The 25,352-nt window shown below is 53.8% G+C and overlaps 8 protein-coding genes across 8 annotated transcripts; 4 read left to right on the forward strand and 4 right to left on the reverse strand.

Moving 5' to 3' along the window:
• Positions 1-148: 148 nt before the first annotated feature.
• GUITHDRAFT_164588 (hypothetical protein) lies at positions 149-1,621 on the forward strand (the record flags this gene model as incomplete). Its single annotated transcript, XM_005827590.1, has 5 exons — positions 149-211; positions 499-548; positions 639-735; positions 786-1,069; positions 1,128-1,621. 5 exons carry the CDS (start codon positions 149-151, stop codon positions 1,528-1,530), a joined length of 897 nt encoding a protein of 298 aa, XP_005827647.1. The 3' UTR covers positions 1,531-1,621.
• A 130-nt stretch (positions 1,622-1,751) lies between these two features.
• Positions 1,752-2,004, reverse strand: GUITHDRAFT_113202 (hypothetical protein; the record flags this gene model as incomplete). The annotated part of the gene is made up of 2 exons (XM_005827591.1): positions 1,752-1,907; positions 1,957-2,004. The coding sequence occupies 2 exons, from the start codon at positions 2,002-2,004 to the stop codon at positions 1,752-1,754; spliced, it is 204 nt and encodes a 67-aa protein (XP_005827648.1).
• A 1,132-nt stretch (positions 2,005-3,136) lies between these two features.
• Positions 3,137-4,187, forward strand: GUITHDRAFT_154050 (hypothetical protein). Its single transcript, XM_005827592.1, has 2 exons — positions 3,137-3,915; positions 3,994-4,187. The coding sequence occupies exons 1-2, from the start codon at positions 3,155-3,157 to the stop codon at positions 4,049-4,051; spliced, it is 819 nt and encodes a 272-aa protein (XP_005827649.1). The 5' UTR covers positions 3,137-3,154; the 3' UTR covers positions 4,052-4,187.
• A 1,506-nt stretch (positions 4,188-5,693) lies between these two features.
• Positions 5,694-6,944, forward strand: GUITHDRAFT_75358 (hypothetical protein; the record flags this gene model as incomplete). The annotated part of the gene is made up of 2 exons (XM_005827593.1): positions 5,694-6,252; positions 6,328-6,944. 2 exons carry the CDS (start codon positions 5,694-5,696, stop codon positions 6,942-6,944), a joined length of 1,176 nt encoding a protein of 391 aa, XP_005827650.1.
• A 704-nt stretch (positions 6,945-7,648) lies between these two features.
• GUITHDRAFT_154051 (hypothetical protein) lies at positions 7,649-8,508 on the reverse strand. Its single transcript, XM_005827594.1, has one exon. The coding sequence runs from the start codon at positions 8,484-8,486 to the stop codon at positions 7,848-7,850; it is 639 nt and encodes a 212-aa protein (XP_005827651.1). The 5' UTR covers positions 8,487-8,508; the 3' UTR covers positions 7,649-7,847.
• A 3,873-nt stretch (positions 8,509-12,381) lies between these two features.
• On the forward strand, positions 12,382-13,129 carry GUITHDRAFT_154052 (hypothetical protein). The gene is made up of 2 exons (XM_005827595.1): positions 12,382-12,883; positions 12,936-13,129. Exons 1-2 carry the CDS (start codon positions 12,423-12,425, stop codon positions 13,048-13,050), a joined length of 576 nt encoding a protein of 191 aa, XP_005827652.1. The 5' UTR covers positions 12,382-12,422; the 3' UTR covers positions 13,051-13,129.
• A 2,803-nt stretch (positions 13,130-15,932) lies between these two features.
• Positions 15,933-16,502, reverse strand: GUITHDRAFT_45918 (hypothetical protein; the record flags this gene model as incomplete). Its single annotated transcript, XM_005827596.1, has 1 exon — positions 15,933-16,502. A coding segment is annotated over one exon (570 nt), but the record flags the coding sequence as incomplete, so codon positions are not given.
• A 2,707-nt stretch (positions 16,503-19,209) lies between these two features.
• GUITHDRAFT_75380 (hypothetical protein) lies at positions 19,210-19,683 on the reverse strand (the record flags this gene model as incomplete). The annotated part of the gene is made up of 1 exon (XM_005827597.1): positions 19,210-19,683. A coding segment is annotated over one exon (474 nt), but the record flags the coding sequence as incomplete, so codon positions are not given.
• Positions 19,684-25,352: the final 5,669 nt, after the last annotated feature.

Here is a 25,352-nt window from a genome sequence, read left to right on the forward strand (position 1 = left end):
CTCCTCCTCGTTGCCCCAATATCCCTCGATTCCCTGCCATATCATCGATGACTCCCGAAATGAGAATAACGGTAATAACGTCTTTGTGTAACAAGATGCAACGGGTCGTTACCACAGTTTACCCTACTGTAACGGTTCTACACATTTCATGCTCCCGTCGCTGGCCCCCGTGCTGCGCAGGGCGAGGCTGCAGCCATGTGCTGCTCAGAAGGTATGATGGAAGAGAGATGAGAGGAGGAGGAGGAGGAGGAGGAGGAGGACGGAAGAAGGGCGGGAGAAGGGCTGAAGGGGAAGGATAGGCAAGGAAACATACGTCAAAGGTCACACATGCGAGGGAGGCGCAATGATTCTAGGAGAAAGGAATGCGAAGGTTTTGACAGGAGGGCTGATCGAAGAAACTATCAAAAACTCGATTGATTTGTGTAGATGTCTTTTTCTATCTGTGTTAATTTTTTCTCCTATCTTAGTCAATATATTGTTTGTTTGTGCTTTCTGTAGCGGATGCCCTCGAGCATCGACCTGACGATAGACAATTATTGCAAAGAGCTGTGTGTTTTGCCTTTCTTGTGTGATAATTAAATATTCTTGATGTTCAAGAGTTGAGGGATTTGATGTTGGTGTCCTTCTGTTCAATTCAGACTTGCGGGGCTGACTTGGTGTCAGGCTTTTGCAACGAAGGTGGTTTCGAGGGTGAACATGCTGATGGAGGCGTTAAGGCCAAAGGATAAGATCCCAGTGAGTGTTTTCGGTTGATTGCGGGAACTTAGACTGACTTGACCATGCAGGCAGGGAAATCTATTGAAGCGCATATCAATGAACGGATTCGTTCGAGCGAAGCCAAGTATTTCATGGAAGAAGACAATTACAAACTTAATCGAAATCCGATTCCATCAAAATCGAATGACGAACAGGATTTCCAGGAAGAGATTCGTCAAGATTCTTCTGAGTTGAGAGCAGCGAAGCTAGAATTGGATACTATCGACCGTTTCGTGGATGACCGCTCGACACATCTAGAATCGACCGTCGAGAAGATGCAGCAGGTGACAAAGACATCAGAATCAAAAATGCTGTAAGTCAACTTCTTCTCATCATCCTGATCAACGAACTGTTCTGACGATACAATGCAGGTTAGACGAACTTCGTAGAGTGGCGAATGATCGACTGGATAAACTTGAGAAATCTGCTGGAGGCAATGTTCTCCTCCGAAGACAAGTCAGTGCACAAAGACAAAGGATTCTTGACAGAATTGCAGTGTCGGAATCCAAACTCAACGAGTTGGACAACTCTATTCGTGAACTCAACGTGGATGAACCGCAAAGGCAAAGGGCCAAACTTGTGGACACAGAGATCATTCAGATGAGCAGTGGAATGTGGTTGCTTTACTTGCTAGGGGGCAGTACGCTCATATGCGGTTTAGTCGCTTCCAGTCTGCTGTTATCGGCACAGAAGGATGCGGAGTTTGCAAGGAAACTCCGAAAAACCATGCCCTACACGGCTGGAGTGCTGGACATGGTGGGATTACCCAAATGAAGATGTACAAGGTGGACAAGACATATTTTGAGAGAGCATGAAACTTCTGTCGTTCGTAATGCATAGATTGTGTCATACAACAAAGTTTTGCAACCTTCGTTAGAAACATTCTATGTGAACACATGTAGTAGCGAGAACAAACGCAGCAGATTTTCGGTTGAGCGTCAACAGTTTACTAGGAATAGTTACAGTCCGAAATGTCTCATTTCAGCATGGTCTGTTTACTTCCTGCGGTAGAAGTAATCCCACTGGCGGCGAGCACGGCGCCAGTCATCATAGGAAGCCTGAGCATTGGCAAGGTAGTAGGCATCCTGGGCCTTCATGTAGTAGAAGCGCGCAGTCTTGTTGAAGTCAGCAGCCTGGGCGTAAAGAGCCGCCTGAACGATATTTGTAAGAATAACCATTGGGAGTTCAAAGATAACTTACGGCATGCTTGCCGTAGAGCTGCTCAGTCATTTGAAGATTCTCGAACATCTGCAGCCAAGGGTCAGATAACATCTCATCAGTCGCGCTTGGAAGATTGCTAATGTAATTTTCCTTGATTAGAGGTAAGTCAATGTCCATCTAATCTGCTTTGATTTGAAGAAAAAAATTGTTTGCACTCTCTGCAGCAATGTGATACTCTAAGCAAAGGTATGGCACATGCACCCCTGAAATTTTCCTCTTCATTGACAGTGTTTCACTACTCAGCTTCACCAGGAAGTCTGCTTATTCTTGACGATTCTGAAATTCTTTGAGATATGATACAAGTTCGTCTTATTTACACGTCAATGCCACCATAATGAATAAACATCATTCAAACCAAATCAGGAGGTCTAGCTCAGTCACGTGTACCACGCTTCTGTACCACATGCTTGAAACATACACAGTTGAACAAGCGCAATCATATCAGCAAAACAGCATAGCAAGGTTGATACAAGAAAGCTCAGGGCAAATGCAGCATGAGGGAAATAGGCAGAACATGTCGCGTCGCGGCATGCAGTACGAGGTTACCTGTTCTATTTCCGTCGAAACGAATGAGGGCAAAGGCAGGGGAGGGTAATCCATCCTGTAGGGTGGGGTACATTCTCATAGTAGGGGTGGCTATGAAAGAATTCCAGACTGTTACGGGTACTTTTAAATATTGAATCTGGGGGTACAGCACGGGATAGGTATTCTGAAGGGCGGGGGTAGGGTATTTGTTCGTCCAGGTAAACAGGGGTGGGTATTTGAAGGACATGGGGTAGAGCGCCACTTTCTACGACCACCACACCTCAAGATGCAGGACCTAATGATCGACTTGGAGGGGGTGGGGTAATATTAAAGGGGGTCCGGGAAGGAAGTACAAGGGGTGGGTGTTTCCAACAGCGTTTCCAATTTAGACAGGGACATGAGGGCGATGAACTCGATGTTGAAGGGATGGCCCGTCCGTGCCAAAGAGCTCTATAACGGGAACGCAACGGTTGTCTCTTCGTCCGCCATGCTCAAACTGATCTTCGGGGCTGGGCTGGCGCTGGCATGCGTTCTGGCGCTGCTGTTGACGAGGGGGGCGGATGAGGTGGAATTGCTTCAGAAGCAGAGGAGCATCCTCAAGGTGCACAGTGTGTCCTACTACCAGAGCCTAGCAGACGCAGACAGATGGGAGATGGGGCCACACACGGGAGCCTCCCTTGAAGGAAGGACACAGCTGCTGGATCAAGTGTCTGGGGATGTGGGGATGAGGTCGAGATTCGAAGCATTGACCAAACAGTGCTCTGATGGCAGCGATCAGGCATGTTTGGAGATAGCGCAGAACAAGCAATATCTGAACCAGTTGTCCACCACTGTTCACCACAAGAGGCCCGCCAGAGCTTCACGAGCGTCTCCATCAAGCAATCAAATGAACTTGCAGGCAGTGTCGAAACAGTTGGAGCCTTTGAAGAAGCTGAGTGCGTACTCCAAGACGTACCAGGACATGGCGGATGTGAAGGGACTGTGGGACTCGTCGAAATGGCAATCCGGGGCATTGGGAGACGTGGTTTCAAGTCAATGGTTGGAGGCGTGTTCGGAGGGGAATCAGGCAGCGTGCAACCACATTGCCAGGAGTAACGGTGCGCTAAACCAGCTCTTGCAATCTAGCATTCAACCAGGGCCCCCTATCGAGGCGTACATGCCCTCCGACGCTCCCAAGCCTGTCTTTGTGAAGCCGAAACCTCCTCAGCCTGGATTGTTCACGAGCTTCATGCAAGCTCTTGGGTTGAGTGACGAGTTTGATAACAGTGGCGTCACGGCAGAAAAAATTCCAAAGATGCTTCCAGACAACGGGTTCAGCAGGGCTCCAAAGTACAAGGCTGTATGGAACGACGGGACTATTGCGCCAAGTTTGTCCGACAATGCTGGAAACAAGGACTTGTTCCCAGCTTTCCAGTGAGTTCATAATGATTTCATTCTTCTTCTCTACCCTCTACCTGCGATTTCTTGTTGGTTTGACTCCCGCTCTCGCAGTGAATCGCTGTTCTCCGACAGTGTGAAGCCAAGCGCGCCAAGCACTGAGTATCACTAGAGCGAAGGCATTCCACTAACTCTGCTGTGCTGGAGGACATACTGTGTTGTTATTGTTGTCAATTCTCTCTCTCTCTCTCTCTCTCGTCCATCCACTTTTCCTTTTTGACTCTGTTTACTAAAGAATTCCAATCTTGCTAAGTTGCAAAGCGGTACAGGAGCGAAATAGTGTGCCCGAGCTATTTCCTCGGTTCCCTCCTCACCTATCTTACACTTGAAGCACACATCCTAGCCCACTTCAGGAAGAGTATATCTGTTCATCAGTGGAGTACCCGGCAGAAATAGTAGTGTATACCAACTTACTTACCAACAGTCGATGTACAAGTCAACGGTATGTGGAAACATAACAAGATCACATGAACTGCAAGACGAGAGCTGATGTTGCTGTCACGGAATGCTTTGAGCGATACAGAGGTGTGGTTTACATGGTCCAACTTCTTGATCTTTTTTTAACCTTTTTTATCTTTTTTTCAGCTTTTTTTTAGCTTTTTTCCTACTCGCAACAATGAGGGCTTTCCAGGGCCCCCCACCCTCACCCCCAATTCATGACTTATTGCACCGAGAAGTACCGGTCATAAAACAGTGTGGCACTCATACAAGGGTGGGTACGTAATACACCCACCCCCTCAAAACTACTCCCTTGCAAGAATTTCCCCGATGAAAATGAGGGAAAAGAGGTTTGAGGATTTAGAGGGGGAGCGAGGAGCAGGAGGAGAAGGGAGAAGGCGAACGAGGAGAAGGAAGAGGATGGAGATGAATGAGAAGGCTGAGTGGATGAGTATACTCAGGTACGAGGTAGTACAAGATAGCAAACAAAGAGATTTTTCCAGATTCGATTGAAGGTAAGAGGGACACTGATTTTGAGCAAGCTGATACAAAGGATGTTCGATGGAGAAGAGCGAGCAGGAAATAGTAGCCGTATGATATGATAGCAAAGGATGAGATAAGTGCAAGAATTGAGCGCGGAATGCTGAGATGGGAGATGGTAGTGTCCCAAAACCGGGGAGTATGATATCGCATAATGACTTCTTGGAAAAAAGAGAGGATGAAGATGTAAATTTTAAGATGCCGAAGAGAAAATACGGAAATACCATCGTCAGCCTCGTGTTGCTGACAGCTTGTTGTGTTTTCCAGATGGATCGCCGTGGGATGCCAACAGATTAAGCTTGCTTCGCAAGACACTTGATTGTTTGCTGCTGAGAATTACTTTGCTCTGATTGTTGGCATTGAGATGCCATATCGTGAGAACATTGAAGATGGGGAAGACGACAACATTCCACTACATGAGAGTAAGATGAGCTGCCGGTTTGCCTGGTTGGTTCTGATGTTTGATCTTTGCGACAGATGTGAACGCCAAAGGAAAACCTCGGTCATCGATCCTCTCGAAGTTTGTTTTCCACGATGAGACGGACGGGAGTGAGGAGAAGAGCTTCAGGCTCAAGCATGTCCTCTTGTTGTGCTTCGGATGCTTCGTGCTCGGCTGTGTGGTAGCTTCGCTCTTTGCGGGAACAGGGAAACCTTGCGTAAGAAGCTCGATCGACGAGGCTCAAGTTGTGCCGCCTGCAGGAGTCGATCCTCCAGCTCCACACGAGAGCCCGAGTCCTACTCCTCTCCCTCCTGCGATCCAGGACGAGATCGAGGGGATGAAGAAGGATCTGGACAAGTTGGTGGACTATCACGTGGCAGGAGCAGGCAAAGGAGTAGCGTACAGACGCACTGCAGACTTCGTGGACAGGTATGGCCACAGGTTCACAGGGACAGAGAACCTTGAGAGGTCAATCGACCATCTTGAGTCGATTGTCAGGCAAGATGGCTTCAACGACGTTCACTTCGAGTCCGTCAGCGTTCCTCGCTGGGTCAGGGGGGAAGAAAGGTGTGTGCTGCTGTCGCCACTGGTGGGCAATGCAACCAAGAAGCTTCCGATGCTCGGGCTTGGTTTCAGCGTGGGGACAGGGATGGAAGGGATCACTTCCGATGTCGTAGTCGTGAATTCCTTCGAGGATCTTGCCATGAAGTCAGACAAGGTGCGAGGTAAGATTGTGCTCTTCAACTTCCCTTGGACGAAGTACGGAGAGTGTACACCTTACCGCTACCTTGGAGCCTCGTTTGCGGCCAAGTACGGAGCTGTTGCGGTTCTTATCCGCTCCCTTGCGTCCTTCTCTCTCTCTACACCCCACACTGGGTCGATGGGCTACATCAAGGGTGTCTTCGATGCAAAGTCAGCCAAGAACTATCAGGCAAGGATACCAGAGGCCCTCTTCGGAGATTATTCACAAGTGGAAAAGATCCCATCAGCCGCTATCACAGCAGAGGATGCAGCGATGCTGCAGCGCATGCAGGAGCGAGGAGACAAGGTTGTTGTCCAGCTGCATATGAGCGCTCAGACCTTGAGTAATACGCCGAGTCGCAACACCATTGTGGAGATCAAGGGCTCCAAGTACCCCGACGAAGTTGTGATCGTGAGCGGGCATATCGATTCTTGGGATGTTGGGCAAGGGGCGATCGATGATGCGGGCCCGTCGTTTGTGGCCTACCAGGTAGTCAAGGCTGTGAAGGACCTCGGGCTGAAACCCAAGAGGACGTTACGAATGATCTTCTGGACTGCCGAGGAGGTTGGGGTTGTGGGGGGGAGGCAGTACTACGAAGATCACAAGGGCGAAGCAGACAAGATCTCCATGGTCATCGAGCTCGACTATAGCATCTTCACCGCGACTGGCGCGAGCTTGCGATCAGATGCGCCGACGCTTCTGGTCATGAGAGCAGTGGGAGAGTCTCTTGCCCGCATCGGTGGCTCGCATGTGTTCGCTGACGCAGGGTTCACCACATCCGACATGGGGAGGTTCGTCGAATCCCATCAGATCCCTGCCCTCACTGTTGCGCAAGTCCCCAAGTGAGTGCTTGAGTCACAGGAACATGAAGGGAGAGGAAGGGAGAGGGAGAAGGGGGGGGGGCAAGGGCAGAGTAAGTAGAGAGAAACAGACTAATACAAGTGGAGTGGGTCACAGGGTATCCGACTGAACTTTTCTCAGTGGCATTGGGCAAGTACGGCAGGATGGAAAATCTCCTTTCCCGCAAGACTTTCAGGGAGATTACTTCTTCTACCATCACACCGACGCTGACAACATGCTGGTAAGCAACTTTTCCCCTCCCTTCCCCTCCTTCAGACTCTCCCTGAAAGCGCCGTCTTTTTCCACATCCCTCCTCCTCCTCCTTCTCCTTCTATCCCTTGCACCTCGTCAACTCTTCCTCCCCTTGACTCTTGGCCGAACAGGCGCTGCAACCCTCTCAGATGGACAGAGCGGCTGCTGTGATCTCCGTGCATGCGTTCGCTGCGGCTTCCTTGGAAGCCATCTTCTCAAGTAAGCAGCAGCCTGCAATGCGGGAGGGAAGTGACTTTTGCCAACAGGAGGTCCTCCTGTCAAGGAGGACAGCACTGCAATGTGCATTGCCGCATCTGGGGTTTGCAAATAAATTACGTAATGGAAACGTTTCCTGTGAGGGCAGCGTTGGAGTTTTCCTCGCTCTGTTACTTGCGAGAAGAAGAGAAGGAATGTAAATCAAGAGGAGTGAATGAAGAGTGATTCAAGATAATTTCTTTGAAATGTAAAGGTTTACATAAATTGAGGAAAAAAATTGGAGGAAAGGAAAGAAAACACCATCGGAAACGGATGACATCCTTACATACTGAGCTTGCTCAACCGAGGTAGACTGGACTGCATTGATAAGAGGCGGGCAGCAATGCTGTATGCTTACACCTGCTGGGCCATCCACAAGCTTGCCATGATTCACCAAGCACGTCAGTTCGAACCCATCATGTCATTGCCGGACTGCTCCCAGGACAAGTAAGATTGCAATGGCAGCCTATGATTGGGTGTGATGGCTGTAGGAGGAGGGACGAAGGAGTCGTCATTGGAAAACTCGCGCTCTTGGCTGTTTTCCTGCACTACCTGGTTGGCAAGATCCTCGAAAGGCCCGTCCTGTGACTGTACATCGACAAACGAGTCCAGATCGTCCTGGTGCGAGTCCTGACGAGCCTTCTCAGCTTTCTCCCATTCTTGCGATCGTTTGATCAGCTTGTCGTAGATGTCATCCACAGGCTTCCATGTATCGTCATGATGCTCCTTGTCCCAATACCCGGCTCCCACCGCACGTTGCCCATTCTGCATGTCCGAGGCTCCATTGAGCATCTGCTGCTTTCCGCCGACCTTGAGAGCCGATAGTTCCTTCTTCAGGATCTTGATCTGTTTGTCCTCCAACCTTGCCAGCGCTGCCTCCTTGTGCGCTTGCTCCTTCAACAAGTTCACCCTAGGGTCGCTCCCTCGGAGCAACCCTTGCTTCATCGCAAGTACATCTCTTGCTCGCTGCCCATCCCCCATCGATGCTCCTCCTTGTTTGTCCCTCACCCCATCTTCCTGCATCATCGCAACCGCCACCATGGCGCCGATCGCCAGCACCGCCCCCACCCACTTCATCATGCTGCCATACCCTATTTTCGTCACCCACTACCCTACCCCTACCCTACTCTTGACCTGAAAACACCCCTACCAACCCTTGCCACCACCACCCGTTCTAATCAGGACAATTGTACCCCACCATACTACTACAGAGTCCTTGCCGCATTGGGCCCGCGGCCGGGCCGCGCCGCCGGCCCCGGGCGCCGGCCGCACCGGGTGTCCTGGCGCATTCGGATCGTCGGACAGTGGCGCCGCCCGGCCGGGTGCCGGGCCGGGGGGGTGGGGGGGGGGCGGTGTGGGGCTGCCCGACGAAATTCCGGCGCGCCACTACCAGCCAGGCCCGGAAAGTGACGCCGGCCGGCGCCGTTCCGGTGGCAGCCTCGGAACTCAGTCCGATCACTGCCCGGCGGTGACCGTCTGAGGCTGTGATGCCAGTCACAGTGCCGCGAGTCCGCGGCACCGCGACGGACGGTCCCGGATGGGGACCGTCATGCGGAGACCGTCGGGCGGCCTGCCCAAGCTGTGCCGCGTCACGGTCCGATCTGGCCCGTCCGGCCCGGGGAATCCGGGCCCACTCAGCGCCGGACTCCGGGGGCGGTAATCAGCACAAGTCCGACTCGGAGCCAGTGCCACGGTGGGCCCTGCCTGCTCCTGGCCACCGTCACACGGCCATCATGGCATGGCGGCACGGTGAGCGGCACGGTGCCCGCGGCGGCGGGCCGGGCCGCCACCCGGGCCGGGACTCAGTGAGACCCGGCATTTCCTCTCCACCAGTAGAAACCCGGAGGAAAAGAGGCCCGGGGTCCTCATGTGATAACTGATGTGATGAAGGGTAGGTCCGGTATAGTGTACGGTAGTGTTTCCTGCCAGTTCCTGGGGTGGGGAGTCGGAGGGCTCATGGAGACGAGGAGGCGCGATGAGAATGAGGGGAAGAGAAGAGAGGAAGAAGACGATGCTGGGGCATGACGAAGACCTGTGAACGAGAGAGTCTGCAAGGATGAACATAGCTCGGTTGTTCATCCTAGCATGCTACCTTGACCTCACGTGTTCTCTTCAGTCCTTGATCGGTGGCAGCATATCATGGATTGTAAACACAAACTTCACTCGTGATATCGCCTCTAGAAATGTCATATTCAGGATCGATGCGACTTTTGTTCTCCCTCAAAACTCGCAATGTAAATTTGCGGAAAACAGTCAGGTCGATTGCTCTGCATACGACATGGCAATACCCGATTGTCCTGCAAATGGGAACTGTGGGATTGCAGAAAATTTCGGAGTCCTGTGTATTGCACAGCTGGTGCCGCAAGGGGCTGGTGGGATGAAGTCAAAGTACACGAGCAACAGCTCTCAGTGCGCGTCAGACGCCACCAGTGATATCATCGGATGTTCACCAGGCACTTCATGCAGTAGCAAGATAGGCAAATCCAACACTTTAATCTTGACCGACATCTGGAACGAGCCAAACCTGCCTCTGTCCTCAGCCTATGCTCCGAATGGGGTAAGCATGTTGAAAGGCTACATGGAGCATACTGTTCAAGTTGATGAGGACGTCGTCGCTCTCGTCGCTTGGCTTGCTCCCAGGAAAGGGTTCGACAATCTAGATCAGTCGACGGGGCTGTTGCTCAACGGTTGTTCTACCAACTCCCCGCCATGTCTTGCGAATGAGTGCAGCCTTTGGCGGGTACCGTTACCGAATGCGTATGGATATGGAGGAGCAGCTTTTTACGAGGACTCATCGTCCATCAATGATCTTTACTGGCGAAACTTTTTCTTTGAGTGCTCCCCTGCTCTGCCAGGCGTGAACTGCCTTCGAGGAGCTTCCCCAGCACTTGAAACATTTGTTCCTCTCTGCTCCAAACTGTATAGCTCGTCATCATCATCATCATCATCATCATCATCATCACCATACAACTCCTCAACATCTAACACATCACAGACATCAGACACAACCAGCACATCTTACACATCAAACATGCCGACATCACAAGCATCAAACGCATTACACAGTGACATGTGGCTTTGCGATGTTTCTGGAATAGTCAATTGGCATTCTCCTATTGCTCTGTTCCCGGATGTCATCGCTGTTGCAACAGGAGCAGCCATTGAGGAGAACCCATTCAAGTACAAGTCTATTGATGGAGGTTCGATCAGTGCGCCATATGCTACAATGGAGTTTCACTCGTATGACTTAGATGGGCATCTCATGACGCAGTATTCCCCAAATCTGGTCGAAGAAATCCTCGCAAAGGATCGAAAGTACGGCCGCGGTGTTCCTTACTCAATCATGGACACGGCAACGTGTAGATTTAATGACACTCAGAGCTTCCGAGTGGATTGCATTGCTACCACAAGCTATCTTGACTCTAGCGACTGGAAACTTGCGAATACTTCCACCGGATGCTACATCTTCAATGGCTCCAGCAATACGAGCAATCACATCAAACCTGATTTCTCCTTCCAAGATTTCAAAGGATTGAAAGTTTTCCCCTTCTTCACCCAGCATGTGATGGATACCATTGACTTCCCCAATGCATCTGACTACACTCTTAATTGGAACTCTTCCACGGGTCAAGCCGCCGTTCAGAACGTCTTCTCACTTTACCCTTGCAATGCAGGGAGCAGCAATCAACCTCCAATGTTTGTTTCTGGATTCCCTTCACTCACAGAGCAAGTAACCAAAGTCTATAACCTCAGCATCGTGGACACGCATGCCATCAAGCTGTATGCAGCAGACTTTGTTCCAGGCTCTCGCACCCTTACAAGCAGCCAAGTCGTTGTAGATTATTATCCTGGGTTTCGGGCTAAACCTAGTGATCTCGTTCTTGTGCATTCTAGCCCGGGACTGGCAGAGTACGAGTACACGTTCCGCCCTTTGGATCACCTGGATTTGGTTGGAAATGGCCAACCCTCAAAGTTCAGGCAGAACGTGACAGTGATTTGTTTTGCGGCATATGATCTGGATGTGAACGGCAAGTACATGACCAACGCAACCTCCAAGACTTGTCCTTCGATGCCTCTCTGCATCAAAATTCACCTTTATGTTCCTGAGTATCATGTGATCCTCTCTTTTCATTGATCGAGACTCTGTGTCTGATGTTTCATCCAGGATTGTTTCTTGTTCTATCCCAACATTCAGTGTTGGAACACCGTCGCCGAAACCGTGCCGGCAATGGTCGACCACGAGAAACTCCCTCCGAGGATGTTTAAACCCTCTGACTGGAGCTCCGTCCTGCTGCCAGAGCAGCCGAAGATAGTCTATGCTCGAGTCAACATCAACTTTCGTTACACGTTTGTCGCGCTGGTACGCAGCAGTTCTTCTCTGTGACATCAAACAGCGCTGACTGCCTGCAGATGCCAAATCCGAACCAGAACCAGATAGAGCTCTTCATCTCCAGCCCAACCTCAGCCAACCCTCCTGGGATGAAGTTCTTGCAGAGGTCCTGCGTCAACTTCGAGCAGAACTGGACATCGTGTCGAGGACAGACAGACCTTGTCTTTCGTAGCGGCATCAATGTTGATTATCCCTCATCGTCCTGCGGCAGGTTTGACGGCACCATTGAATGGTTCCCCCAGCCCTTCAATGCTGGCAAGTCTTACCAGGTCTGTGCGACCCCCATGGTCTCATCGCATTCGTGCTTGAACACTTGGCTGAACCAGCAGCGTTGCATCGTCATCCAAGTGATGGACGTGCGGGTGAGGTGGGGAGGATTCTTTCAGGACCATTACCTGTCAGACTTCACAACATCCGCGTTCATCGGCTGCACCAAGAAGTGGAACATCACTGTGCAGAACCTCAACATGGACAGCACGGGCCCAAATTATCCCTTGTTGGTTTACCTCCAAAACATCTCGATCGACGCCAAGGATGCCGTGAAGGAAGGCCCTGCCTACACGTTCTCATGGACTCCGACGTTTGACATGGCGGGAAAGTCGCTGGACATGTGTTTTGCGGCGATCGACACACTTGGGATCCTGGGGAACGCAAGGCCGCTGCTGTGCAAGGGAGGGGGGAACAACTTGTATGGGTGTACAACAGACTTTGACTGTCCGGATGGTGTTTGCCAGAGTGCCTGCATCCACCTACGAGTTCAGAAGTGTCAATATTGCATTCAAACCATGACGAGCTTGGAGCTGCTGGCTGACACGATCCAGCCCAGGACTGACTGGATGAGATTATGGGCGTTGAATTCTTACCAAGGGAAGACTTATGCAGCGGGGAACATCGTCGGGATTCAATTCCTTCCGCAACTTTATCCCCAGATAAGTATCGACGATCCTGGTTTCATCACGCCTACTGCCTACGATCAAGGTCGAGTCCTCTCATTCGGCGTGTTGTACCGCCCTGGTCTTGATCAGTCCATCGCTGACTTGGCCGTGAGGTAAGTCATTGCTATGTTGTAAGTCATATGTGACTGACGTTGTTGTGAACAGATTCAGGACAACCGTGAAAGCGATTCTTACTTTGAATCCTGACATAGAAGCAAGCATGCTCGTCATTCCAGCCAACCAACTCCTCTGTCTGCAGCCGTGTTCTACGTGGTACTGACGCCACCCTCCCACTCTCTTCCTCCCCGTACATTACCTGTCTATTGTGAAATACTCAAGAATGAACAACTCTGAACAAGATCCTGCTGTCTCCTTCCTTCCTCCTGCTGTTGGCTTCAAGTTCCACCATGAGAGCGTGAAGCTCCAGTGTGGAGAAAGTTGCTCCGACACAGTCTATTTACATGATGCGAGTGCGCCTCAGGTTACCTGAGCAGTCATGGTGGAGGGGAGCCTGAGGGCGAGGGCGGCGGGAAGCATGGCAGAGCTGATGAGGAGGGTGGTGAGGGCAGCAGAGGAGGGAGGGAGAGGAGACGATGGTGAGAGGAGGGGAGAGAAGGATGGCAACGAGGACAGGGAAAGCTCCTCCTCCCTGCCAGCGGAGGATGAGGGCGCCGTTGAGACATGGCTCTCCCTTGCCCACTCGGTCGCACCATTGTGCCAGCTCGCGGCTGTGGCGAAGAACGAGGTGGTGGTGATGGGATCTCTGAAGACGAGCAGCGACATGGTGCGGTCACCTGTGCCCTCCCGCTCATCACCCTCTGTAACGACTTCCTTACTTGCTCTTGCTCGGGTTCAGCAGGTAGTTGTACATGGGTCGGATGAGATCAAAGTCATACAGTGGGTTGAGATTGTGCAGATTGCAAACAACACCAGAAGCACTCAGGTGGCTGCGTGAGATGCTGGTGAACGTCCTCACTCCCGGTGACAGGCTTTCCTCTTCGTTGGTTGTCAAACGGGACTTGTCATTGTGTACGACAGGGCAGGAAAAGTTTGTTTCCAGCAGGTAGCTTCTCAAGTCAGAGGACGATGAAGGTGATGAGCTTGCAGCAATTCCACGATAGCTGCGTTCAAGCTTTCAAGGCAAGAGGAGGTAACCCGCAGTCTGGACCCGCAAAACGCGCTGACTGAGCTGCAAGGGGAAACAACCATGGACTGCACGCAAGACTTTCTCATCATCTACAGCGACAACATCATCGTCCGTCTTGACGCCTCCTCCCTCATCTCCACCTTCATCAATCAGTCGGTGGGCCTCTTCCTTCTCCCCTCCGCCACCTCCTTGTTGCCCAGGTCCCTTCCCCTCCCCCCCCCCTCCACTCGCTCCCTCCAAGTTGAGATCCGGTCCTCCAGGGACGGCTCGATGCCTGCAAGTGGAAATTTACAGATCGATCCTCGGTAAACGATGCCGTCTGCTGCGGCCTCGACGCACAGGTGAACATCAAGGGATGTTGAGGGGGTTGACAGTTGTTCAGGCACAGACTTCCGACTTCTGGGGAGCTCTCTACTACAAGGTCCTGGTTGCTGGCCACTCGCCGTGTCTGTCTGTGTATGCGGCATGCGATGAAAGTGAAGTCTGAATGGCATACTTGTCGGCGGCTCACGTGGCTGCAGAGAACTCGTACAGTGCGAAGGAGGTGCTGTCCAAGTTGACGTCAGCTGCCTTCTCGGTAGCGAAGAACTTGCTGTGGGGGAGTTCCAGCAACGAGGAGAAGAAAGAAGTGAGCAAGGACGAGAGCAACTTTGCAAAGAGTGCTCGAGCGTTCGATGCCTTCGAGGATCCTAAGGTGCTGCTTCCCAAGTCTTGACGAAGATCGCAATGACGGTTTGAAATGTGCAGAGAACCGTCAGAAGCTTGTTTCTTGATCCGTCGGGTCGATTGTGCGCGGCTAGTGACAACCTCGGACGGGTTGGTGGTGCCGTTCTGTTGACTTGAGGCTCATGGTGGAGGATCAGGTGCTCTTGGTGGATGTTGAGGAGATGACGATCTTGAGGGTGTGGAAGGTCAGCCCCTCAAGCCTGCTGGCAACTCGTCTGATCTCTCTGTCAGGGGTATCGTGAGGCTCAGACGGCCTGGACGTGTTTGGTGGACGGGGGCGAGAGAGACGACGTCAGGCATGCGGAGTCTTCTACCTCCTCCTTGACATCGGAAAGGGAAACGTCAAAGACTCGTGAGCATTGAAGGGCATGATGGTGGGAGGGATTAATGTCGTCATCGCCAGCAGCTGCCACAGAGGAGTCGGCAGATCAAGGGCTCAGCGTGAAGGCTGGCGACCTGTGCTTGTTCTTGTACGCGCCGAGGTGAGAGAACTTGGAGATGGCAACATGGAACGAGTTGACGAGTGCGTTATGAAGGAGACGAATACTTGAAGTCTGGCATAACAGGAGCGGACATCGGATCGCGGTGGAGAGGCTTCACGTCTGTGTGGTTTCCTCTGGTGCGGTTCCTGACATGACTGCTGCAGCATACGACCCGTATCCTCCCTATCGCGATCTTCTACGATCAGGACGGCAGCAGCGTCATCGACTCGGAGGCAACAGAGAATGTCAGTCTGTCTGTCGATGTGTGTTGGTCGTTGCCATGACCCATCTCTTGACTTCGTGCTGTCAATCGCTCGGTTGAAACCTTCCTCTGACGTTTCTCCTCCTCGCAGCCTTCGGTACCGGCGACGCCTGGAAGGGAGGGGAGGAGGATGGAGCTGGTGACGTTGGACTCGAGGGGGGATGTGGTCTGCTGGTGGGTAGAAAGAAAGGTGAACTAACACAAGAGTGAGAACAAACACGAGCTGGTCAATCATCGATTTGACATCAGATTCAACGGCAGCAGTCTCTGATTTCACCGCCTCCCCTCTGCCTGTACCTCTCAGCTCGCCTCCCTCCTTGACCCCACGTCGTTCTCAGCTCTACGTTGACACCCAGGTGTAGTCCGGCGGGTTGGTCATGCCGTACACGCTCCTGCCCCAGCAGTGCGCCCGATAGTCCAGCCCGATGCCGCAGGAGTGGAACAGCCCTGACACGACGCCTCGCCAGGAGGGTACATCCTGTCAACAGCTTGTCAAACTCGGCAAGCGTCAGCCGCCTCCCACTCACCTGGGGGTAGCCGAGAGCCCCGTCCTGGTTCGATCCCCAGCAGCGGAGAGCTCCCGACGAGGAGACGCCGCAAGTGTGGAAGCGACCGACCGCCAGGTTGCTCCATGAGGACACGTCTTTGGGGACGGCGGTGGCGCCGTACATGGTCGACCCCCAGCAGAGCGCTTGACCGCTCGCGAGGATGCCGCAGGAGTGGTAGTGCCCAGCTGACGTCATCCTCCAGCTGACGGAGCCTGTCTGAGGCGGGACCGCGGACTGGCCGTAGAGGTTGTCACCCCAGCACAGGGCCTCCCCGTCGGTCGTCACGCCGCACGAGTGGAACTGCCCAGCTGAGATCTGCTTCCACGTCCTGCCTGGGGGAGGAGAGCTCTGCTTGTACGAGTCGTCGCCCCAGCAGAGTGCCAGCTCGTTCATGATCCCGCACGAGTGGTGGTAGCCAGCTGAGCTGGAGATGGCGGTCCACCTCATGGTCGTGTTGAACACGATCGGGACCTTGGTTTGCTGCGCGTAGTCCTGGCCCCAGCAGTAAGCTGAGAAGTTGCTGGCGATGCCGCAGGTGAAGAAGCTCCCAGCTGAGATATGGTTCCACGTTATGTTCTTGCGAACCTGCAGGGCTACTCCGAACTCCTCGATCGTCTGCTCATCGTGTATGACGGACGTTTGCCTGCGGAAAGTGATCAGTCAGCAACAAGTCGAGGCAGCGGGAGAGGAGGAGGGCTTACCCGAAGTCGTCGAACCCCCAGCACTCCGCCCATCCCCCCGTCGTGATGCCGCATGTGTGAAAGCCGCCTGTGCTCAACCCGAAGGAGCTCCAGCAGTCGCTGATTGACGAAGAGCCTCTTGTGCTGGTATTGGTTCCCAACGGGCAGCTCACGCAGCCCGTTGACCTCGTCTGATCCTGGTACTTCCCGTAGTCACACTGCAGGCACAGGTCTTGGGAGCCGAGACTCAGGCCTGTCTTGCTGTAAGTCCCCGTGGGGCAGAAATCGAAGCACATGTCTTGAACGCTGGCTCCTATCCCAGCAGTTCCCCTCCCCACCGGGCAGTTCAAGCAGCTGCAGTCTGACCTGCAGTCCCCGGACGACTGGGCGCAGTACTGGAACGTGTCCTGAGGACAGGGGGTGCAAGGACTGTACTGGTCAGGGCTGATGTAGCCGAGGGGGCAGAGCGAGCGGATGTAGAGAGGATATGAAGCGATGAAGCTGTTGCTTACACCGACATTGGCGGTGAACATCTCGACTGTTGAGTTCTCAGAGAGGGTCAACTGCTGATCGGTGTAAAGGATCCAGCTAGTGCTGTTGTAGACGGGCGTCGAGGTGCTCCCGGTGCTGTAGGAGACTGCGGGCCAGCCAGCGGCGCCAGTCGTTACCCTGTAGTAGGTCAAAGAGGACGGGGAGGAAGGTATGATTCGAAAGGTAGGGTTGGACGGACAGACTCCAACGTTGAAGACAGTCGGGTACTGAAACCCATCGGTGACGTCAAACGGGAGTAGATTGGTCTTGCAGTCCATGGCCTCCGTGTTGCAGATGACTTGTAGCGTGGGAGATACCTCCTGAATGACGATGAGGCTATGGCTGATCGTAGAGTTCTCGAGGTTTGGAGCGACAGCACACCAGGAAACGTTTACGGTCTTCGTAACTGTCACTGTCTGCCCTTGACGCAACCAAGTTCCCTTGAGGAAGGGATTAGACCCGTCAAGAGTGTAGAAGACTTTGACGGTGTCGAAGGAGACGGAGAAGTTGAACTGGACTGGGGAGATGAAAGCTCCGTTGAGGAAGGTCGAGTTGGCAGGGTCGGTGACTAGCACGGGACTTTCCGTCTGCAACCTGTAGTAGGCAACGGTGACGTTGCTGTCAGCCAGTGTGCCGGACTGAGAGTATGCCGTTAGGAAAGTCCTGGATCCCCAGCCGATGGAAGAGTTGAGGATGACGTTGCTAGTGAAGAGAGTTGCCCTTGCGGGCCACTCGTTTGCGTAACACTCTCGCACATCCCTGTAAGTCACCACACAGGTTGAGTTCTCCCCGCATGTCACGTTGTCAAATTCTCCTTCGCACGCCACTCCGCTCACGAGGCCCCCGACGCACTTTCCGAGGCAAGAAGGGTAGCAGGCGTCAGCTGGGATTTGCAGCTCCTCGCCTATCGAGATCGTTCGCAGGGAAGGAAACTCGTCAAACTTGCATAGGGTGAAGTACGTCTGAGCGTCTGGGGTCAAACTCTGCAGGGAGAGGCTGACAGCGTCTATGTAGAGCCCTTGAGCTGGGGTGACCTCTGGGGGGCTGACCTGGAGGTTGTAAGTGGCCTGCACGACCTGACTCGGGTTGGAACCGGGGATGGTGACGTAAGCAGTGACGTTGCCAGACTGCACGAGGCGGATGGGAGCTTGATAGACGAGGAAGGGCTGAGAGGTCGACGTGGCAAATTGACCGTCGAGCTCGACGCGATACCTGATCTCAGCATCGGGAGAAAAGGACTCGATGGTGACGAGGAGCGGGGAGATGAAGTACTTCCGAGACGTGTAGAGAGGAGAGATGACTGGAGGGACGGACTGAACGTACAGTAGCTGCTGCGTCTCGTTGAGACGGTAACCCCACTTGTACGACGTGGCGACCACTTGAGCGTTCTGTGTGACGTTGAAAGGGCCAGTGTAAGTCAGTCCAGAAACCTCGAGGCTGGAGAAGGTCTCGAACGCCGGAGTGGTTCCGTCCAAGGAGAAGAAGACGACGATGTCAGGGTCGACTGTCTCAAAGGTGACCTCGACGAACGTCAAGTACTCCAGCAAGGTCTTGCTCGATGACCGCGTACCCCGCAGCACGATCCTTGGTGAAGGAGCTACAGGCGTCGAGGGGTCGAGGCAGTGGAAGTCTCCCACCCTGTCTCGGAACTTCCCGCATCCTCCGTTGTCACCCTGGTAGCAGACGGTAGACACGCCGCAAGAGCACGTTGAAACGCAGCAGTCGCCGCTGTCAAACCCGCACTCGGGGTTGTTGTTGACAGCGTCGCAGTAGCCGTCGGCGTACCAGTCAGCACGGCAGGGGACGGCGATGAAGGAGGAGGAGAGCTGCTTGTCTTGCTCCCACGTCCCATCCTGCTTGAACCTCCAGTCCGCACAGGTCTGCGTGAGCCCGACAGGGTTGCAAGGAGGGTCCGAGCACTGAGCGCCTGTGAAGCGGATCGGAGGGCAGACCTCGCAGTAGGAGCCCTTCCCTTGCGGCTGAACCCTACAGGAGCCTCCCGAGGGTGTCATGTAGCAATCAGCCGCAATGCACTGGAAGCCAGCTTCTATCAGACACTGAGCGTTACAGCCATCGCCGTTGATGTTATTCATGTCATCACAAGCCTCCTTCCCTGCTATGATCCCGTCCCCACAGTTGGTGCTGCACAGTCCGTTGTCAGCACACACATACCCGCTCTCCAGCCTGCAGAACTGGTCGCATCCGTCGCCTGACTTGGTGTTCCCGTCATCACACTGCTCAGCTGCAACTCGAACGCCATCAGCGCAGATCCCGTAGCAGAGGCTGGTCGTGTGGTTGGTGACGTGCAGGTTGTCCGCGCAGATCCAGCCGCTCTCCACCAGACAGGAGGAGCTACATCCGTCTCCATCGCGAGTGTTGCCATCATCACAGTCCTCCTGCTGGACTCGCACGCCATCACCGCAGACAGCCTCGCACCTTCCTCCGAGCAACCGATCGTGATCGTCGTACAAGCACACGAAGCCCTGCTCGAGCTTGCATTCTGACGTGCATCCGTCGCCCGCCGGGTCACTCCACATCCCGTCATCGCACTCCTCGTAGCCTGACACTCTCACCCCGTCCCCGCACAAGGGTGAACACTCGTCCTTGTATCCTCCGTCAGCTTGTATGCAGATCCATCCCACCTCGACCGCGCACATGTCTGAGCAGCCGTCACCGGAGATTGTGTTGTTGTCATCGCACTGTTCCGATGAGGACCGCACTCCGTCCCCGCATACGCTCTTGCACTTGTCATCGTCAGGAAGGTCGACAAGGGAGATGTTGGCTGACTGAAAGAACGCTTCTGAAGGAGACAGCACGTCTGTGTAGATCAGGCCGCAAATCTTCTCGGAGTTTCCATAGGTGGGGTTGCAAACTCCAGACAGGCAGATCGCCGTTGTATTCAGGCACACATCACCGCCCTCAACGCACGTCCACACACTTGCAGAATTTGACAAGCAGCAAGTCCCCGTCGCGATCACGTTCAGACAGCTTCCAGGTGTGATGGTCATGTTCGCAAACGCCCCTCTCCCTCCTTGCGCACAGTAGAAGCCGACCTCCTCCTGACAGCTCGAGCTGCATCCGTCCATGCTGCGAGTGTTGCTGTCGTCGCATCTCTCCTTCAACGTCCGGATCCCGTCACCGCACTTGGCCGAGCAGACCGAGCGAGGGCTCTGCTGATCCCCAGCAGCAAGGGGGTCAGAGTCGCACTCCCACCCGAGAGATCTCTCAACCCGACAGGTCGAGCTGCAGCCATCGTGGTCGACCGCATTCCCGTCGTCGCACTCGTTGAGGTTATTCATCGGGGAGATGTAGCCCTGGTAGGAGAGCAACAGCCCGTCGCCACATGTCTCATTACAGACGCTCCTTTGGCCGCTGACGATGCAAGTGAAGTGCTCCTCGATCGTGCACTTGTCCGAGCATCCGTCGCCGTTGAGCAGGTTCCCGTCGTCGCACTCGTCCATCATGGTCTTGATCCCATCCCCGCAGATCGAGGTGCAGTTTGTCAGGTCGGCCGAGCACACGAAGTTTGCTTCTAGGGTGCAGTTGGAGCTGCAGCCGTCCCCGCTGATCCTGTTCCCGTCATCGCACTCCTCCCTCCCTCGAACAAGATGGTCGCCGCACACCGTGATCAGCTCACACCCTGCCCTGCAGTACGACTTCTCTGTCTCAGGGTTCGTCTCGTTGCAGCTCTCCGGGCAGTACCATCCGCTCTCGATGGTACACACGTCTGAGCAGCCGTCCTTAGTCTCGCATGTCTCGTTTCCGATGATCTCCCGGTCCCCACAGATGGTCGAGCACACCGAGTAGAAGGTGTTCACGCACCTGTACCCGAACTCCTCCTGACACGTCGAGTTACAACCATCTCCTCCTACCGTGTTCCCATCGTCGCACGTTTCACCGTACACTCTCATCCCATCCCCACACTTGTACCGAGGGTGCCCGTCGCTGTTCGCAACAAACCCGGCCTCCACAGTGCACAACGAGCTACAGCCGTCCCCTCCCACATAGTTCCCGTCGTCGCACGTCTCCCCACCTGTCATCTTCGAGTCCCCGCAAACTCGAAACGGGACCCTCTCGTCCAGCTGGTCCGTCAGCACGAAGGAAGTGCAGACGCTGTACACCGACGTCCTGTCCGTCACGCATCGCAAGCAGATGGAGTTCTCCGACCACAGCCCCACCCCCCCCTCGTCGCACGTGCTCTGGTTGTCCCGAGCTCGGAAGCAAAAGTCTCGCTCGACCCCGTCGGCCGGCACTCTCCATCGGAACCGCCGCCGGGCCACGTAGCGGTTGACAACTTCTCTGCCCGACACCACCTGCTGGAGCTCGTGCAGCAGCGGCCCGACGTCTGCCATGTAGTCCGAGTTGGCGCTGGTGAGGAAGATGTCGACGTTGTCCTCATGGTTCCTGTCCATGGCCGCCAGGGTGAAGTCGAAGAGCGAGTCAGCGAGGACGAGGAACCTTTCGTTGGGGTCCAAGGGGGAGGGGTCGACGAACTGAGGCCTGTCGCAGACGTTGATCTCCACAGTCCTAATGCAAGTGTGATGTAGAACTTCGTGAGACCGGAGAGAAGCGTTGGTAGCGACCTCCGAACCTTGATAAGAGACGAGGAACTTGGGGAACCAGGAGACGGACGACCAAACTAACGACCTGCTGACCACATTCTTTTGGTTGAGGGTTGGCACAGAGGAGATGGTGACTGAGCTGCCGCAAACTTGAAGCTCGTTGAAAATCAAGGGGTCGTCAAGCTGGAGCGAGAACATGTTCTCGGTGATGTAGACATCTGGTGGGCGAGAGCTCGAGGTGAAGTTGATGTCAAGGTGGAGCTTGTTGAGGGGGAAAGTATTCTTGTCTTCCATGCTCACAGTCAAGATGAAGGTAGAGCCAACCTTGAGGTAGTACGCGGGGACGGTATCAGCGTCGGAGCAGAGGACTGGAGTAGGGTTGATAAAGTTCGGAGGGAAATTTTCCTGCTGGTAGACCGTGATGGGCTGAGATACCACTGAGATGTTCGTTCCCTCGACGGAGAAGGAGAAGAAGACCTTGCCGATGGTACAGAGACTGATCCTGACCATGACCTGATTGAAGGTTGCGACTCCATCACTTGCTGTTGTGGCTGAGATCTGATTGACCTGATCGTCCATCGTGATGGACGTACCGTCCTCTTGGAAAGCTTTCGCGGTCACGTGCATGCCCGAGACGTTCAGGCAGAAGTCGAGGAAGCAGTTGCGGACAGAGACGCGAAAGTTTGACGTGAAAGGGATCAGGTTGTATCCTTGCAGAGGCTGGTCGATGATGTCGATGCGATACTTAGGATCTGACAACATCTCTTCCTGCAGGCTCCAAGAAGTGATAGAAAGACACTTCTGACACATGCACGGATAGAAGCAGGCGTTGGAGGTTGATGGCGAAGGAGGAGAGGAGGAAACGTTGCTGGAGTTGTTCGCACATGTTCCAAGGAGACATTGCAATGCATTGTTCTCACTTGAGATGTAAGATCCACAATCTCCACTGGTGCTCAACGTCCGTATCACGTCAACAAACGGGTACTGCGCAACCTGCTCGTACGAGATGTAGAAGTTTGCAACTCCCAGCACGGTGACGTTTTCGGTGACATGAGTTGATAGTCGACCGTAACTTGAGCAGCACAGGTCGTCATAGAGGTAACTGTGACACGTCATCGCCCCTCGCACCATCGCTGAAACCTGGACGTCGGACGCCGTGACGACGTTAGAGAACCTGTCCTTGAGAGTCACTTGGAACAAGAATGCAGACAGTTTGTCCATCCTCGTCCAGCTCAAGTGAATCTGCGACGCTGAGGAAGGAGCAACGGTCACTGTCACGTTGTGGTTCACGGAGCTTGCGTGCGCTAGCGAGAATTGCAGAGTCCAGCTGGAGTTCGCCTGCTGCATGCTGACACCTGAGAAGGTCACAGAGCCGTTGATCGCTCGAGCTCTACTCAAGACTGTCTGGAACTGACAAGCATGATCGTGTTGACAGTTGCCGGAGTATAGCGAGAGAACGACAAGGGAGGAGCTGGCCAGCTGCCGGGGGAGGCCAGACGCATTGTTCATCAACAGGACATTGAAGCTCATGGAATCGCCTGCCTGAATGTGGCGCGCGGGAGATGAAACGACAAGTCTGTCTACTCCAGGGAGGATTTCAACAGCGAGGCTCCTTCCCCTTATGCAGAACTCCTGATTGTCCGTGGTGTAACAGCTGATAGCTTCAAGAAAGTAGACGCCGGGTGATCCGACGGTGATGTTGAAAATGCTTGCTCTCCCTCTCAAGAAATCAGCCGTCACTTGTGTTTGTGCTTCTGTTATGACTGCTGTTGGCTGAGGGTGGAAACTGATATCGTTGGTCCATACGACTGTAACTTTCTCTTCGTATGAAGTCACGACATTTCCGAACTGGTCGAGTGCTGAGATAGAGGGTTGCCACGGGAAAGGTTCAGCAGCCAACGCGGACGGTTGAAGTTTGTCAAACACAATCTGAAGAACGAGTCAGAAGAAAAGCAAACTCACAAGGTTTGAGGCAGCAACTTCGTTCAAAACTAGACAGACAGAGAGACAGAGAGACAGCCAGGCAGGCAGACATGGAGTACATCGAAACAATTGAGAAGACCCATCGCTCATGTCAACAACAGACAATCTTGCCATCCACAACCGACGACCCTCTCTCAACTCACTTGAGTCGGCCATGCGTGTACGTTGACGTCATTCGACTCCGTGCTGACGGATCCGTCGGCAGACGCGAAAATCAGGCGGAAGCCTGCTCCTGGTTTGTTGAGAAAGATGTTCCTGAAAGCAACCGTCCGACCGAGCACGGGGAGCTGAAGGTCCCCAGAGAGAAAATTCTGAGAGGAACTCGCGGTTTGCATCCTGTAACTCCCGTAGAGTGATGACCTGAACTTCAACGGGATGTCACAACGACTGGGACTTGTAATGGTAACGTGCAGGTCGACGTAGAGATAGTTCTCTCTCGCAAGCTCCGTCACGTTGAGCCGATGAACACAGCTGAAGTAGGAGAAGCAATCGACGTTTCTCCTCGGCACACAAACTTTGCGACCGCCCATCGACTTCAGCTGGTCGACAAAGGAAATTCCGTTGATGTCAAACCTGTCAATGTCTCCATCGTACGTAAAGTCAGCCCCAAGGATGCTGATGTCCATGAAAGCAAATTCAAGCTCGTCTAGCGGCGCGACGAAGTTCCTGTACCTCAACGTCAAAGCGCAACCTGCCATTGTACAGTCTTCCTCAAGATCTTGTTCGAAGATATTCACACCAACTCTCACAGACACCGAGCCTCGGTAGTCGTCGAGAGGCCAGCCGTCCGGGCCGTACAGTCCGATCACAGGGTGAGGCAGCAACAGCCCGAGGTCTGCCTCTGCTGCAGGTTGTTGCAGCACCTTCATCGCACTGAGTCTTCCCTCCACCTTGAGAGCATCCGAGGTCACTTCCATCCCCTCCGTCGACGTGAACTTGAGGGACAGGACGGCTCTCCTTGCGATGAGAAGGTCAGAAAACGTTGCGACCCCGCCGATAGCTGCCTCCACCGTGCGCCCCAGCAAGGATATCGTCTCGTTGCCAGCGTTGACTACTGACACGGCGATTTGTCCCTTGTAAGTCCTTGCGAGGTTTCCGAACTTGTCCAACACCAAGACCAGCGGCTGCACCACGAACGCCTGGTTCTCGATCGCGTTGGAGGGAGGTCTCGTCAACTCCAGCTGGCCGTCAGATGGACCATGGATGTTTGCGGGCACCACCTCGAAGGGGGCAGTTGTCAAAGTCACGCCCTCGCACATGAACTGCAGCAGGTTGTAGGGAGCCGCCTTGGTCGTGTAGAGCCCGGGGAACTCCACTCGTCCAGCTGAAGATCTCCTGGGGTACTCGATCGATGGGGAGTCAGCTGAGTCGGTTCCGTTGGAGGAGAGGAAGAGAGACTGTGGGTACAGGACGAGGCTGGCGGAGACGGTCAAGGGGTCAGAGATCAGGTTCTCATACCCATCAAACATCGCAACCTTGGGACTCGGTATGATCTCCCTGCCGGCATACTGAAGGTCAAGAATCTGCTGCTCTAGTCTCATATAGCTCAGCGTGCTGGGCACGACTTGAAACGTCTGAGAGAAAGCTTCCAACATGCTGCTCGCCACCGCAACCTCGTACCGCAGTCTTGACTCGCTCGCCGCCCTGCACATCCGCAAGAA

The sequence above is a fragment of the Guillardia theta genome (assembly GCF_000315625.1).
Source record: "Guillardia theta CCMP2712 unplaced genomic scaffold GUITHscaffold_65, whole genome shotgun sequence".
NCBI lineage: Eukaryota > Cryptophyceae > Pyrenomonadales > Geminigeraceae > Guillardia > Guillardia theta.